Source organism: Lampetra planeri, chromosome 7 (assembly GCF_965212315.1).
Source record: "Lampetra planeri chromosome 7, kcLamPlan1.2.h2, whole genome shotgun sequence".
In the NCBI taxonomy this organism is placed as follows: Eukaryota; Metazoa; Chordata; class Hyperoartia; order Petromyzontiformes; family Petromyzontidae; genus Lampetra; species Lampetra planeri.
Genome location: NC_136113.1, coordinates 3,350,166 through 3,364,759, shown reverse-complemented (window position 1 = coordinate 3,364,759; position 14,594 = coordinate 3,350,166). Strand labels below are relative to the sequence as shown.

Below are 14,594 nucleotides of genomic sequence, written 5' to 3'. Positions count from 1 at the left end.
TGAGAAACCTGCAACCTTTTTGCTTCAAGTTCGAGCCATTACTTGACCTCACGAGACATTTGGGGCCGTCCATAAATGACGTCACGCGATTTTGGACGATTTTTGACCCCCCCCGCCCGTCGTCACACGGCGTCACAAAAAGTCAGACCCCCCCCCCCCCCCTCAAATATGACGTCACAAAGCTTTGCCCCCCCCCCCCCCCCCCCCGTAGGTGCGTGACGTTATTTATGGACGGCCCCTTTACATCAATACGATGTGAAATCTGCCAGCACACGTGACCTCTTTAAACCTTCCAGTGAAATCTCTGCAAACGCAGTTGGTTCTCCAAGGATGCATTGTTCAATAAGCCTCACATGAACACCCATCAATATGAATGTAATCTTTGTTTAAGGAATTGCACAGTCCACCGAATTTATAAATAACGATTTACTTCCTTGATGGTTACAAGTTCACAAGAAAGTACATTGCTCAGTAAGACAGGTGGAGTAGCAGTTGTATTTAGATGCACTGAAACGGCATGATATTTCTTCCATGAGAAAAAAGATTCAGTCCAGTATGCCTATATCTAAACAAACAACATTCCCCCTATACAATGATCAAACATTTTAAAGGCCATGACAACAACACAGACTGTAAGATGCACTTCATCCCCTGTATTTTAAAGCAAACGTTGGTGCTGGCCACCCACCCACCCTTCACAGGTGCTCGCTAACAGCACCTCCGATTGGCATGTTTCGCTACGTACGGTGCGAGATAAGTTCAACATAAATACATACATACTGGCTCCTATAATTTGTTAAGGCTACACGGGAGCTCTTTGTCTTTGTGGAAGGCCAGACGCGTATTACTTCATTGACACGAGACATGTTTTGGCTGCGTATTACCTTACGGAGCATATTATAACCCAGAGAACACCGTACGGTTTTCCAATTTTATTAGCCTCCACTACACATTGGCTCACAACAGCCCAAGATCTCTCCATCCTTGACAACCAAAACATTATAACAGTCGCCGCATCACATTCCAACTCGTAATGTATAATTTTTCCCAGTTCCCCATGAGTGAAGATGGAATCCCATCGTGCCTTCTTCAAAATCAGAAAGCCCAATCAACTCAGTCCAATGTGAGTGGTTATGCTCTGGGAAAGCTCCATGTTATAACAGAGGCGAACAAGGCCCCAGCAAGCTGAAACTGAATGCATGTGTAGTTTCCTGCGAGAACAATAACATTTATAAATGCAAATACCAAATGTATTATTCTCTAGTGTACAAATGATTGCCCAGTACCGTAAGCTAGACCATTCGCCGTGTGTTAAAGTTTATTTTCGCTTAATTAAAATTATTGTTACATCATCATTTGTGCATGAATTAGCATTTAACGTGAACAAAATAATCTACAAACTTTACAGGCACACACTGCAAGTCTCTCCCCGGATAGCTCTTGTAAACGTTTTAACACAATCATTGCATTTTATGCGCTGTATATCCTCAGCGGACATAGGCGCATGCAAAATGGTAGCGTACGCAATGCTGCTTCACATGAATATATTAGCGCAGCTCATCCCAAATGCCTCGGCACATGGAGGTGCAAAGAGGCCGTTGGAGCCCCTGCAGAGCCTCGGTGCGGGCGGGCGTGCGCTGGGATGATCTTGGCTCACGTAGCGGCCATCCGCCGCCTCCCAAAGCCTTCAAACTTGCACAGCAATCTCTCTCGTCGCAACCTAGCTCACCCGGAGCACTCTTTCTTTATGATTATTAGTATGGATTTTTACAAGCAAACGCTGCCAATGACTGCTGCAAATATCCATTACCGTGGGTGAAATCTCCGAGTTGAAATAATGCCTCTCTGAAACCCGGCTAAAACTTTCGGTGGGAGCAAATTGCAATAGGAAGACACTTTGCGGGAGACTAAATTGATTGCACATAATTCAGTGTTTTTTTAATATGATTATGAAATGAATCTAAAATAAAATATACGTGAATAATTACGTGTTAATCATGACAATATTACTTCTGAGGCACAATGGTCTATGACTTATACGGGCCGTCTAAAGTTTATTTGGGGGGGGGGGGGCCTGCGGAGGAGGTACACAACTGATCGTGTCTTCTATACTTTCAGTGCTTCTCTGATGCCACGATTGTTGGCACTGGGTTAGACCTAAGAGTTTTGCATTCCCACGGAGAGTCCGGCCCCGCTGAACTTATTCCATCGAATTTCCAGATTCCAGCCCTTGGGCACACTTCTCAAACCGCGTCTGGCGTGTAGCGCTCGGCGGATGCAAGAAGCAGTCTTGAGGTCACAGGGTCAAGGTGAAAGCGAGACGCACGTGCTATGTGATGTCGCTCCCTTTGCATCTCGCTTGCAGCCACGCCTGTGTTAAACAAAATACGATGTTGATATCTAAACAATTATGGGTAAGGAAATAGTTTACCAAAGATGATGTTTGTTCAACCGTAGTAATTCCGTCTCGGGACGTTTCGGCAGCCAAACATTAAACCTAATTTCTGCCAGTGCACACGTTCGTTTTCTTGGGTTAACTGCTCAGTCAACATCATATTGGCAAGATCTTTCATTACACACCATTTCTTAGATATTAAGTCAACATATAAACCGCTGGAAATACTATTTTTAAACACACCCGGAGAACGTATAAATACTAGATTAAAAAAGCATATTTTAGCTTAAAGTCGTCTAATCTAACACATGTCTTTAATACACTCGTATCAGTAGCTTTTTCAATATAACTTCGTGCCTAAATCCTCCAGCCACATGCAGCAGGCCGGAGGAAAGTGAACGCACAGCTCCTTGGCTCGCGAGGCAGCGCACAGTATCTCAGTCCGTTCTGTTTTTCTTGCTGCTGTTCTCATGGAAACAAGACACCACCGTTTCCAAGCATCATGGAAATATCGCCGTAATAGGCTGGTTGAAAACATCCCTGCATATTAAGGGACACAATTACTGGGGGAGGGACGGCAATTAATCCCCGTCGCTCGTAAGAAGTCAAGGGGGCACCACGCAGAATGCATCTGACCCTCGCCAAGGTGCTCCTGTGCAGTGGGATGAAACGTGCACATTTATTTCAGTGCTTCTAATATGAAATGGGGAATGTTTCTTGCATTCTCACAATCGCAGGCCAGTCAAAGTGCCCATGAAGAGACCAGCTGAAACATTCGGTTGGGGTGTGTCGTAGCCCTGAAGCATTGTAATACTTCTAGATTTAAAGTTTTCGTGACTGCAAGGGTCCATACTCTTTGGTTCTTTCGGTAAAGTCACGTAGATGAAAAATAAAAGTAAGAATAAAAATAATAAAATAAGTAAATTCAATCACGACGTTTCGGAGGCAACACAAGCTTCTGTCATCAGGTGGAACAGTCACAGATGTTCCACCTGATGACGGAAGCTTGTGGCTGTTCCACCTGATGACGGAAGCTTGTGTTGCCTCCGAAACGTCGTGTTATAATTTAGTTATTTTCATTTTTTTTTCATTTACGTGACTTTACCGAAAGAACCCAAGAGTATTGTAATACTGTCACACAGACGCCACCAAATGTACACTCTCTGCATTCCCTTGTCGTTTTGAGAGATGAATATTCAAATATGGGCTGGCTTGAATTTTTTCTTACAGCTTTTCACATGGTAGATGAGTCCAATCCTGGACTTACAAATGCGGTTAGAGATCTTGCAAATGTTATTGTTGGGGGGGGGGGGGGTTAAAGCAACCAGCCTTTAAGATCTGCAGTCTTCTCCGTCAGAGGCCTCACACGCCACTCCTCAAAAGTGGACACAGCGTGATGGCACAGGTCTCTCTCCACGTGAGCCTGTCCAGTGCAGCGAGCCCCCAGGTTTGAATGTCTATATTGCATGCTTTGAGTTTATAGCCTTCAACGTGCCCTTATAACGGAGGAATAACGATATCTATTTCGCCGAGATGAAGGTACTGTGTTCGTTTGTATTTAAGAGAACATGGCAACACGTAACAGGTAGGCCACGGGAAAGACCACCATCTCCCATCCGGAGGATGGGTCGGGCCATGGAAACAGGTTTCTGTGCTTCGTTGGCTGTAGAGTACTGCCGTCAGAATACTAACTTCACATTACACGCGGTGTACAAAAATCACTCACACGACCGACTGGCTATACCATATTCAACAAAGGGCCCGATGGTTATATAAGCAACTGCAAAATCGTTGTGGCAGCGTTGACTTAGGTAATTAGTGAGCCGTAACCAACCCCAAGTACACCAGCCAAAAGGGAATTGACTTTATTATACTGTGAAAAATAAAGTGCAATAGTTTGAAAAGTAGACGCAGTATACATACATATATATTTGGGAAACACAAGGCAAATTAAATTGCACCACGTACATTTTTGTAAGTATAAAAATGCAGATAAAAAAAACCTCTCCTAATTGAGCAAAGTAGTATGGCTGAACAGCATGGCTGTTGGCTGACTAATGAGCATATTCCTCACAGATTTCATGTGACAGTATGAAGTGTTGTGTGGTGTTAACATAACGGATGTACAAAATGGTTTAGCACAACAAATTATAAATTTAAATCAACAGTGCACACGCTGGCGTAATATTTATTGAATGTTAGGCACGTGCTGCACTTTGGCTGGCACGGTGTATGTACGATATTCGAACATTATTTGCATTCCTTGAATAAGGGACTGCACCTATCACACTAAGTTGGAAAACATACGGCTCGTTTCATGATAGTTCCCATTGACAAGCGACATTGGAAGTGTCCGTTGATGCCACCATAATTAAACACGGCACAGAGATTAATGACTGCACGTTTGATCGGAAGATAAGGGTAATTATACTGCTGCCGCTTCTGCATGAAGCAGGTGCAATTATTTACTGCCCGGTCTCCGGTATTAATGCGTTCTTATCAGGGCGGAAAATGTATTAATCCTTAAAAAGGATTATACAAGTCATCGACACGTGGTGACACCGTTTACGGCTATGAGCACAATTGCTGCACTGGCATTATCCTTCCGTGCACAATGGGACCGTGGCTTGTTTTGTTTATAGCCCCAGATGTCTCGGAATATTTAATTCATGACCTCTTCTAATCAATGCTAACAGCTGTAAATCAATGTTCTTGAGAATCAGTTTGGAAAGTGATGTTGTTGGTGAGTGTAGTGAGAAAGTATTAAACGTTTTTGAAGAGTTATAAATTCTAATAACATCTACGATGTTTAAAATTGCCAATTTACATCTGATTGCATTTATTTTAATGGGTGTTATTTGGTCATGCATTTGCATAATTATTTGTGGGATGCTAATTATTGAACGCTTCAAATGGCCGAAAGCATCAGCCTAAGAGTAAGGATGCAACTGAAAATGTGCACTAATTAAGTCTGAAAATTACATTTGCAGACAGCATATATTCATTAAACTAGACATCAGTGATGTTCCATTGCTTTGCGTCAAAATAATTAATCCACAACAGAGCCAATGACAGTATGAGGTTTGGAAGTGCATTGTGTTTATATTTAAAAAACGAAGGGCGAACTACCATTCGTAAAATAATTCTAGATTTGAAGCTTTCGTGACTGCAAGGAATCATCTTCTTAGGTTCTTTCGGTAAAGCTGATTCGTAAAATAGCCTGCTTTGGAAGAGATTTGTTAAGATGAATAAGTCGTTTTTAAATAAAAAAAATACCAAGTAAATTCTCAACATTCAATTGTGAACACTAAATAAAACATGCTCCTGTATAAATACTTCACTTCCACAGCCTGAAAATCCATTCAACCGTCATTCACCACTAAGTGGCGGGTGACGTCACCACGGTTGCTTGTGCCAGACTAGGTACACATTGAGGCCAGGTGAACTGTCGAAGGCTCGCTGACAGGTCACGGGACAGACCCAGACTGACTGCAAAATCCATCCACAAACTTCCATCTTACGCAGCAGCACAACACGCAACCAAATCAGCCTCTACTCTACTCTGTCTCGTTAAGACTATTTTCTTTACATATTTAGAAACCATTTCTTCAAGCTGGAATGACACAATGCAATGTGTAACAGTGATATTATCATATGAATGTCTCCAATATGCCACTTCATGTATCATAAATATGCAGTGTCCTTTATAGACCACGATTTATCTTCTCTCCAAAGCCTTGAAACCCACTTCATGCACTCTCCCGTCTTCATGTTTTAACCCGGATCGCCCCCATTAGACACGGGACGATTCAACCCCTCTATTATTCGATTAATTTTCACCATTCGGTGTCACGTTTCAAGGACTCCTTTCATCTCGTTTGTGTTGTGCACTTGCATGGTATGTTTTCTGCACTGTAGTCCCTTTCATCAGCCTAGAATACATGTATTTTCAACGCAAGATGCAATTTTAATGGACACATAAATTAATCTTATCCTTTATATACATTTTTATATCGGATATTTCCATTGTACTCTGCAGTTTTTACAAGGTTTTAATAGTCACATTTCTGCAAGTACTTCAGTTGGCTATGGTACTAAATAACATGCCCTACATTTGTACGGGGCATATCATGACACTAACAAGGTTATGATGATGCTAGAAATTACAAATGCTGGTTTCACGTGCACCAAATTAACAAATATGATGAGTAGACGAAAATATAGAAATTTGTGGTGTTACAAGTAGCACAGTTTGGCATCACCGATTTATACCACCTTGCCTCCTTACAGTAGACACTCTCAAGAGTTAAATTTCGACTTAAAGCTTTCGTGACTGCAGGGATTCATATTATTGGTTCTTTCGGTAAAGTCACGTAGAAGGGAAATAATAAAGTAATAAAAATAAAACATAAGATTTTTTAAATTATTGCATTATTTTCCCTTCTACGTGACTTTACCGAAAAAACCAAGAATAGTCTCCGAGTTGTTGATGATGCAAACAATAGCAAACAACAAAATATAATTAATTTATTTTAAATTATGTATGTAAAGCATGTCTCTAAAATGTTTTATTAACACGTTGCTAAGCATTCGCAAACTCACACAATCTATAAACAGCAGATCTCCAGTCCACGCATGCGAAATCCACTGTGGCACTTATATCTCTCCTTCCTCACGAAGTCTGCATATTATATTTGTGTGCAATGGAGTGCTCTACACCAATTTACATTACAGAGCTGCCATTAAACTATAAGTGGCATTGAGCTTCATTGCGGAACAGCAGGCGTGATGACCGGTTCTCATCTTCAACCGCTTAATGCTGCGTTAGGCACGAAAGCATTACCATTGTACAAGGGATTTAAAAGCTGATGGCATTTAGCAAATCGTTTGCAACAGTCAGTAAACCCTTGCACAGTACCTGCCATCAACTGCATTAACAAAGTTGTTCATTTTGGATTTACGCTTTGCAGTAATGAAACAGAATTACATTTCAAATAAAGGACTCGCCTGCTCCTTCGGACTTGTTTTGGCCCTGCCATTATCAGAATCCTGCACATGTCAATATTCAACCGTACAAAGGACAGCACTTGGAAGTAATATTTAACTCAATGAACACAGAATCGTTATGGTGGCAAAGATTTTTTTAGATTGAGTACACGTTTGCATATAAAATATATTGGTGCGTCGCAGGTGTCCTTTAGAAACCAGTGCATTACAGCCTCGGCATCTCTGATTGTGCCACCCATCGCCTCTCAAAAGCAAGGCACAAATGTGCTAACCTAGTTAACGACTGAACTAGCTTGTTACGTGCGCGAGCCATGCACAAAGATACAGAAAATAGGCACCTGTTGGAGGCGTTCTATATTTATATTTATCTACAGAATTTGTGAAATGCAGCCATGTGTGGAGGGCCACGCACCTGTCCCCTGCTGCCCAGCATTCCACTCAAGCAGGAATGGGCAACTTGAGGCCTCCAGGGCTCTGAACATTCCCTCTGCACATCATCCAACCAACAAATGCATCTCCCGCATTCTTAAACTTTCAAACAGATGGCAAAGATTGGTTGACTAGGAGAGGTGGGCTGTGGTGGCCAAGAGGCTCTCATTGATTCATAATCATTTTCAAGGCTGGTTATTTCCATGCTCTGTAAAATTGCTCGATGTCTTAGAAAGACGCTTATTTTATTTGCCATTTTGTCCGACCATACTTAACCACACTGGTTAGTGTGGGCTGAAGGAGGTGCCCAAGACCATATCAAAATCATTAGTGTTAGCTGTGGCCGCCGTTCTACCCAAACATTTCTTAATTGCCTCAACATTTTTCTCAAAAATTCGTTGACGTTTTAAAACCAGTTAATAGTAGCTCTTGAGAAGACCGAATATAATGGTATTGGTTTGTTACATGTAATCGATGTTTAAAAAAACTCAAATGTACAATAAACACACCCATCAAAGGTGACATGTGTTTTATTTATTTAGTCAATGCGTGGCAAACAGAGCGATGGTGCACACGCTACAAGGCTACCACTCGGCGAGATACAACGGAAACGAATGGTGCACATTACACAACTGCACAATATGGGTAGACAGCCGCTTTCCGAAGGGGGGAGTCAACAACTGCAAATACTCACGTGTGCACGCAAGTTATTTTACATACTTGTTCTAACACTGCCAAATACAGTACTTCAAGCCAGCCATGTGGGCAGATATCTCCAGATTTACCACTCTTGCAAACAACCAGTTCACACATTCAGTACATGTAAACCATTTGTATTACACAAAATGCACCTACAATACAATAATATACAATCATTAAGCGTTCTACAAACAGGGTATGGATATATATACTGTATAGCTCTCTGATGAGTATACTCCAAATACATCAATGACTTTATACAGAAGCTTGATAGACTAAAGCCCTAACCACCAAGTGCTTAGAGATGTAACTGCCGAAGATGGTCACCCGCCGCATCAGGCGAAAAAGATCAGTTCTGGGATCTGGCCTCCCTGCACGCCAGTGCCGTTGGTGCTGTCCGACGAGCACTGGAAGAGGAAGGTGACCTTGCCGCACTGCACCTCCGTCATGCCCTCTTGCCCAAAGTAGCTCAGTTCGTTCCCGTCCAGCACGGCGCTTGCCGTGTAGAACGTGTCCGGCTCCACTTGCACAGGGTGCTCGAACCACACGGGGAATGTGTTACTGGAGCCATCTGACACGAACTTGGTCAGGTTCTGTCCCAGGATCACGCCCTGCCGCTTCAGCTCAATCTTGACGGCATACTCGGCTGAGCCACAGCTGGAGCCGTACAGGCCGAAGCCTGCGATGAACACGCGCTTGTCCACGGCAAACTGAATGGAGTCGCAGCGGCCACGGTAGCGCCACTGGTTGCTGCGGTACGCCGACGACTGGAAGCGATGGCACCGCTGGGGGACCAAGCCCTTCCTGGGTATCGTGGGGAACTCAAGCATGGGCTTGTTGCTGGCTGTGTACCACAGGAATATGCCATTGGTTTCCTCCAGCGTCAGGATGCCTGATTGGGCAGCACCATTAGCAAACTCTTCCACGGGCATGGCTGGGATACGGATGAGGTAGAGAGCTTTGTCCAGCACGCGCCGCCTGTTTTCCAGCGTGGACACTATTCCCCCGCGCTGGCACTCTGCCTCGGCCCAGCTGAGGGCAGCCTCGAACACGCTGGACTCCCTCACCTTCAGAGTCTCCCTCTTCAAGATGGTCTCCAGCGTGTTGAAGTCAATGTCACAGAAGCCATCCGACTTGAGCGCAAGCTCAGCCTGAGCGTCTATGACCTCCCAGCAGCGCTGCATCAGGTCCGGCTCCTCAAAGAGTCTGCTTTGTGACAGCAGCACGCAGGCATTCTTGGCGCTTAGACTCGTCTCCAAGAAGTTGACGCACGCGCGCGCCAGGTGAGGGACCATATACTTCTTTGCTGCGTAAAGGGTCGCCAGCACCGTATCCGCTTCCAGTTCAATCTCGTCACAGTAGATGTACCTATGCACAGGCAGCATGTAAAAGTTAAATCGCAAAAAAAAGTAAACCGTGTACATAGGACATAGTATGTATTAAACATTCAATAAATGTGAATCTCGCCAGTGTACAAAGTTGCGAAATAATGTAAATTACAAATTGTTTGACGTACCTCATCATTGTCAAGAATGCTGCAGGATCCACATCTGGGATATGTATTTCTTCTGTATTTTCAGCCAGCTCTCCAAAGAACATTGCATGAAAGACTGAGCTGCCAACAGCCAGCACATACTGTTGAAAATACACAGGAAAGCCAGGTTCTTAAGAGAAAGCAATAAGCAGACGCTTTGTGTTTATTTCAGATTTTCTACAGACTTGTTTTGCTCAATGCATCCCTCAGGAGGTGACGCATCAATCCCTGCATGACATTTTTACTAAGAGGCTGGGTGAAAAACAAATTGTCAAAAAATTTATTTTACTTTACGACTGGTATTTATCAACGCAATCTTCTGTCAGCAGTTCCTTTCACGGCGAAGTAAAAGTGCTAGACTGTATAGAAATGTTACACAATGTCTCAGAGCAAACGTTCTTCACGATTGGGCGTTCTTGTCAAATGTTTACCTTGTGTCCAGGTACTCTGCGGGTCTCCTCTTGAGAACCCACCACAAAGTGCACATCAGCCATCAGCTCATTGTTAAACATGACAGCATTTCTGCAATACCAGACACACACGTGGCACACAATCAACATTAATGTGTACAGGAAGGCCTGCATGTTGCTTTCTGTTAACTTGAAGTCGTTGTTTGGAAAAAATGAAACATTTAAATATGCATAAAGTAATAAAGCAAGAAAAATAATGCAAATGCATACATGTTTTTAAAAATAGTTTATCAAGTTTTATGGATGTGGGATACAGTAAAATCATAATGTAACATTTGCTATTAATGAACGTAAGTCTCCAACAATTATACTAACCTGAAAAATACAGTACTGTACTAAATACATTCAGCTCGTCAATCACACAGATAAATTAAAACAGTTTCAGAATATCAACACTGGTGCTTCCAGTTTTGATCACACATGCTGTTCCCATAGCCACAACCAGCATCCCACCCACCCCCATGATTATCAAAGCAACCTCGGTCACAAACTGGCAGGACATCACAATAGCATGACATCAAAAGACCAGGACATCAAAACATGAGAATATCAAGCCAGCAGTTCACCAGGCCACCAGTGGCTGATTGCACAGAACGCCCAAGTGACCCTTAGCCTACACCGATCTAAATAGGAAACTATTGGAAAATATCAATTTAAGCAATCCGTCAAAGAATATCACATCAGCACACATTAAAACCATGGGACACCAAAACGCAAGGGCCAACAGGGCATCAGGACACCAGATCATCAGGACATCGGGCCACCAGGACATGAGGACGCCAAGTAATAAACCCATTAACCAATGCAGAATCCAGGTGCAGCATTGGCACAGAGGTCAGTCACTGCTGTCCCCACACGTCTGGCCGAGACGACGCCCGCGTCTAGCCGTACCGTTCCCTGATGGTGGCGTAGAGGCCCTGCCAGTTGGAGCTCTGCACGTGGTTGTTGTTTACGTTGAGGTTGCTCTGCTGCTGCTGCTGCTGCCCCAAGCCCTGCACGCCCATGTCCTTGGTAGATGAGCCGTACAGCTCTGCTGCCATCCTCTTCTTCAGGCTCAGGGACACGAACTCATAGCACACGGGCGGCAGCTTCTTGGCCTTGCCGGTGACCTTTTTGGATTTCTTGAGCGCCTCTGGAAGCAAGAGGAAGAACGTGAGGCACTTCATGCTCTCCCCATTCATTCGGCCGGGCATGAGGGCCCCACCGGCTCCTCCCCGCGGCGCGGCGCTCGGGCACGTGGCTGCTGCTGCTGCTGCTGATGTTGCAGCGTCGGCGTCGGACGGGCGACTGCGCTTAACTCAATCATTCGCTCGCGCACTCGTTAGCTGACAGGGGCGACGAGGCGGCTGCGCTCTCCATCACCCCCCCTCCCGCCTGCCTGCCTGCCTGCCCTGCTCTACCTGCGTGTGCGTGCGGCTCTCGCGCTCACTGCTCTCTCTCCCCGCTCGGCTCGGTACCGCGGGCTCGAACGGAGCCGCTCCACAGGGAGGCGGGCCCACGGCGCGAGGCCCCGCCCACAATAAAACCTAGTCCTGCCCACAATTGGATCAACTCCGCCCACAACTGACCGAGTCACCGCCCACAATCGCCTAAGCCCCACCCATAACGGGACAAGCCCCGCCCATAACGGGACAAGCCCCGCCCACAAACGGCTCAAGTCCCGCCCATCGCGGGATAATCCCTGCCTACTGTGCGACAAAGCCTCGCTGCCCCCCCCCACTTTAAAATTCTATATAATCATTAGCGTAGTTGTGAATATAAAAAAAAATATTGTAGATAAGTAACATAAACAAAAAAAACTAAACTATGTTTTGTTTTACAGAGTGAGGCCACTGGAGCTATATAGCTCTTTCTCAGAAGTGACCTGGCCACAAATGATAGTTCAACGAAGTGGCTTATCATGTAGAAATGTATAGCAGCCCAATACTGTAAACGCACGTTTCTAAATGTAGAGGGAAACGCCGGAGGAACCCGGAGGAAAATCCACACAACCACGGGGAGAACATGCAAAGTTCAAATATACAGCAGGCGTCAGATTCGGCATCGAACCCACGACCTCCTGCGTACCAGGCGAGGTAGTTAACATCTCCTATCCACCGTGACGACCTGTCCTCCATATGTCTCTCTACAATAAAGTTGTTGTTGTTTTGTTTTTTAACAAAAATGTTATTCACACAACACATCAGCCCCAACGTCCTTCCGGGAATGCGTAATTTCAGCAGCAGTGATTCAATGCGAGCAACGTCTGGACCGGTTTCGACAATCAGTGTCTTCATCAGCAGTCAGGCTTACATGAATCAATGCCAGATGGCAAGGTTCCCTCTCTCGGTTCGATTCCCGCGGCTCTCCCCCTTATTAATACTGCGCGTGGATTGTATTTAAATATACATTGCACAGAGTAAGAGCCCTATGTTGCCGGCTTCATGGTCTAAATTTGGCAAAAATCATACCAAAAAAACCCATCCTTAAATGAATAAATTTGGATTACACACAGGCAGGAACCGTCGCCGCCCTGCTGCAAAAAAAAACTTGGCAGGACCCTCCTGAAAAAAAAGTCTTGAGACTCGGTGATGCTTTGCTGGAATAAAAAAGCGGAATAATACTGTGATAATAAACACATAGAAGGTAATCTTGAATTGAAATCGCGAGTAATCAGCTGGGTGGAGGAGGGTGGAGTTCGACTCCATGGGGAGCACCCCCCTCCCCAAGGCCCCCCCCCTCCCCAAGGCCCCCCCCCCCTCCCCAAGGCCCCCCCCCACTACTCAACAGTGGTGCAAACACTCAACACCTTTGTCAACAGCAGTTCCTTTCAATTGCTTAACATAAATAAGTAGTTTAACACGTAGGCCTTCGCGACTAAAGTCATCCATAATATAGGGGGTTTTTTGGGGTTAGATCGCATAAATATACAAATGTGTCGTTAAACCCGCCACCACCCGACACAGCCAACTAGTAAGGGTTGTCACGTAAACAGAACATGCCAATTCGTCACTAGTACAGCACTAACCGGTGTGTTGGAGAGCAAAGCCACAAACATTTACAATCCGAGTACGACGTTTCGCCAGTAATTACAACTAGCAAATCTGTCTGTCCGCCTGATGATGCTAGCTGTTTTAAATTCATATATTCATTCTATCTCTCTGGCCACACACTCTGTGGGTGCTATGAAGATGGGCAAAATCGTAATTGATTGATGTATTTTTGGCGACTCTGTCGCCTATTATAAATATTTAGTCTCTACATACTTGGTCTCTCCATTTAAGTCCATTGTTACCGACACAATGAGTTCAATTGTTGTTGTTAATCCAAGGACACTGGGACTCGAAACAAATCACCCCTCACGTGACCCCCCCCCCAAGCAACCCCCCCCCCCACGCAAAACCCCGCCCCGCACACTCCCCCAAAAACTCCGCCCCCCATCCCCCACACACAACCCCCCCCCACCCCCACAAAACCTTGCACTCCACCCCCACACAAAACCACGCCCCCCCCCACCCAAAACAACCCCCGCCCCTCCACCAGAACAAGCCCCCCCCCCCCCCGCGGTACGGATGCCATGCGGCAGGAGGATCCACAATTCCAGACGCACCAACAAATTAACCTCATGGCGAATAAACGAAAGTCAAAATCGTAATTGATTAATGTCTTTTTGGCGACTCCGTCCCACCGGGCACATGAACGCCGCGACCCGCCTTGGTGCGAATCATTATGTTGTCGTGTCATGTCCAAGCGCAGCAGCGAGGACGAATGTGCAGAAGAACCAAAACTTTGAAACTTTGATGAGCGCATCATGTAGAGCTCGTCGAGAGGAATAGATGACCGTATCGTTCACTTTCAACAGACATAAAACGACGTCGCAACGCAGTTTATGCGAGAGCCGGGGGCTTATGGGATCCTGGGGTCCCGCCATGAGGTTCAATTCTAGTTTATTCTAAATGCCAACTTCGAAATCTGCTCGCCAAGACCAGAGAGAGATGGCTTTAGAAGTGGAGAGTTGGGGTGGTGTTGCTATTCCTTCTTCCATCGACGCAGACTACTGTGGTTTAACGTAGTCCGTAGT

The 14,594-nt window shown here is 45.1% G+C and overlaps 1 protein-coding gene across 5 annotated transcripts in view; it reads right to left on the bottom strand.

Annotated features, from left to right (window-relative positions):
• Positions 1–8,345: 8,345 nt before the first annotated feature.
• Positions 8,346–14,594, bottom strand: part of LOC144719782 (BTB/POZ domain-containing protein 3-like) — a 51,691-nt gene continuing 45,442 nt past the window's right edge. For 2 of the 5 annotated variants that reach the window (XM_078595969.1, XM_078595970.1), the window contains exons 2-4: positions 10,496–10,586; positions 10,047–10,165; positions 8,346–9,898 (exon numbers count right to left, since the gene is read on the bottom strand). In XM_078595969.1, the coding sequence (XP_078452095.1) occupies positions 8,866–9,898; positions 10,047–10,165; positions 10,496–10,586 (1,243 nt within the window). In that variant the 3' untranslated portion in view covers positions 8,346–8,865. Of the gene's footprint in view, positions 9,899–10,046; positions 10,166–10,495; positions 10,587–11,425; positions 11,785–14,594 lie in introns of those variants that run through there. The other 3 variants (XM_078595968.1, XM_078595971.1, XM_078595967.1) reach the window with 3 other exon arrangements.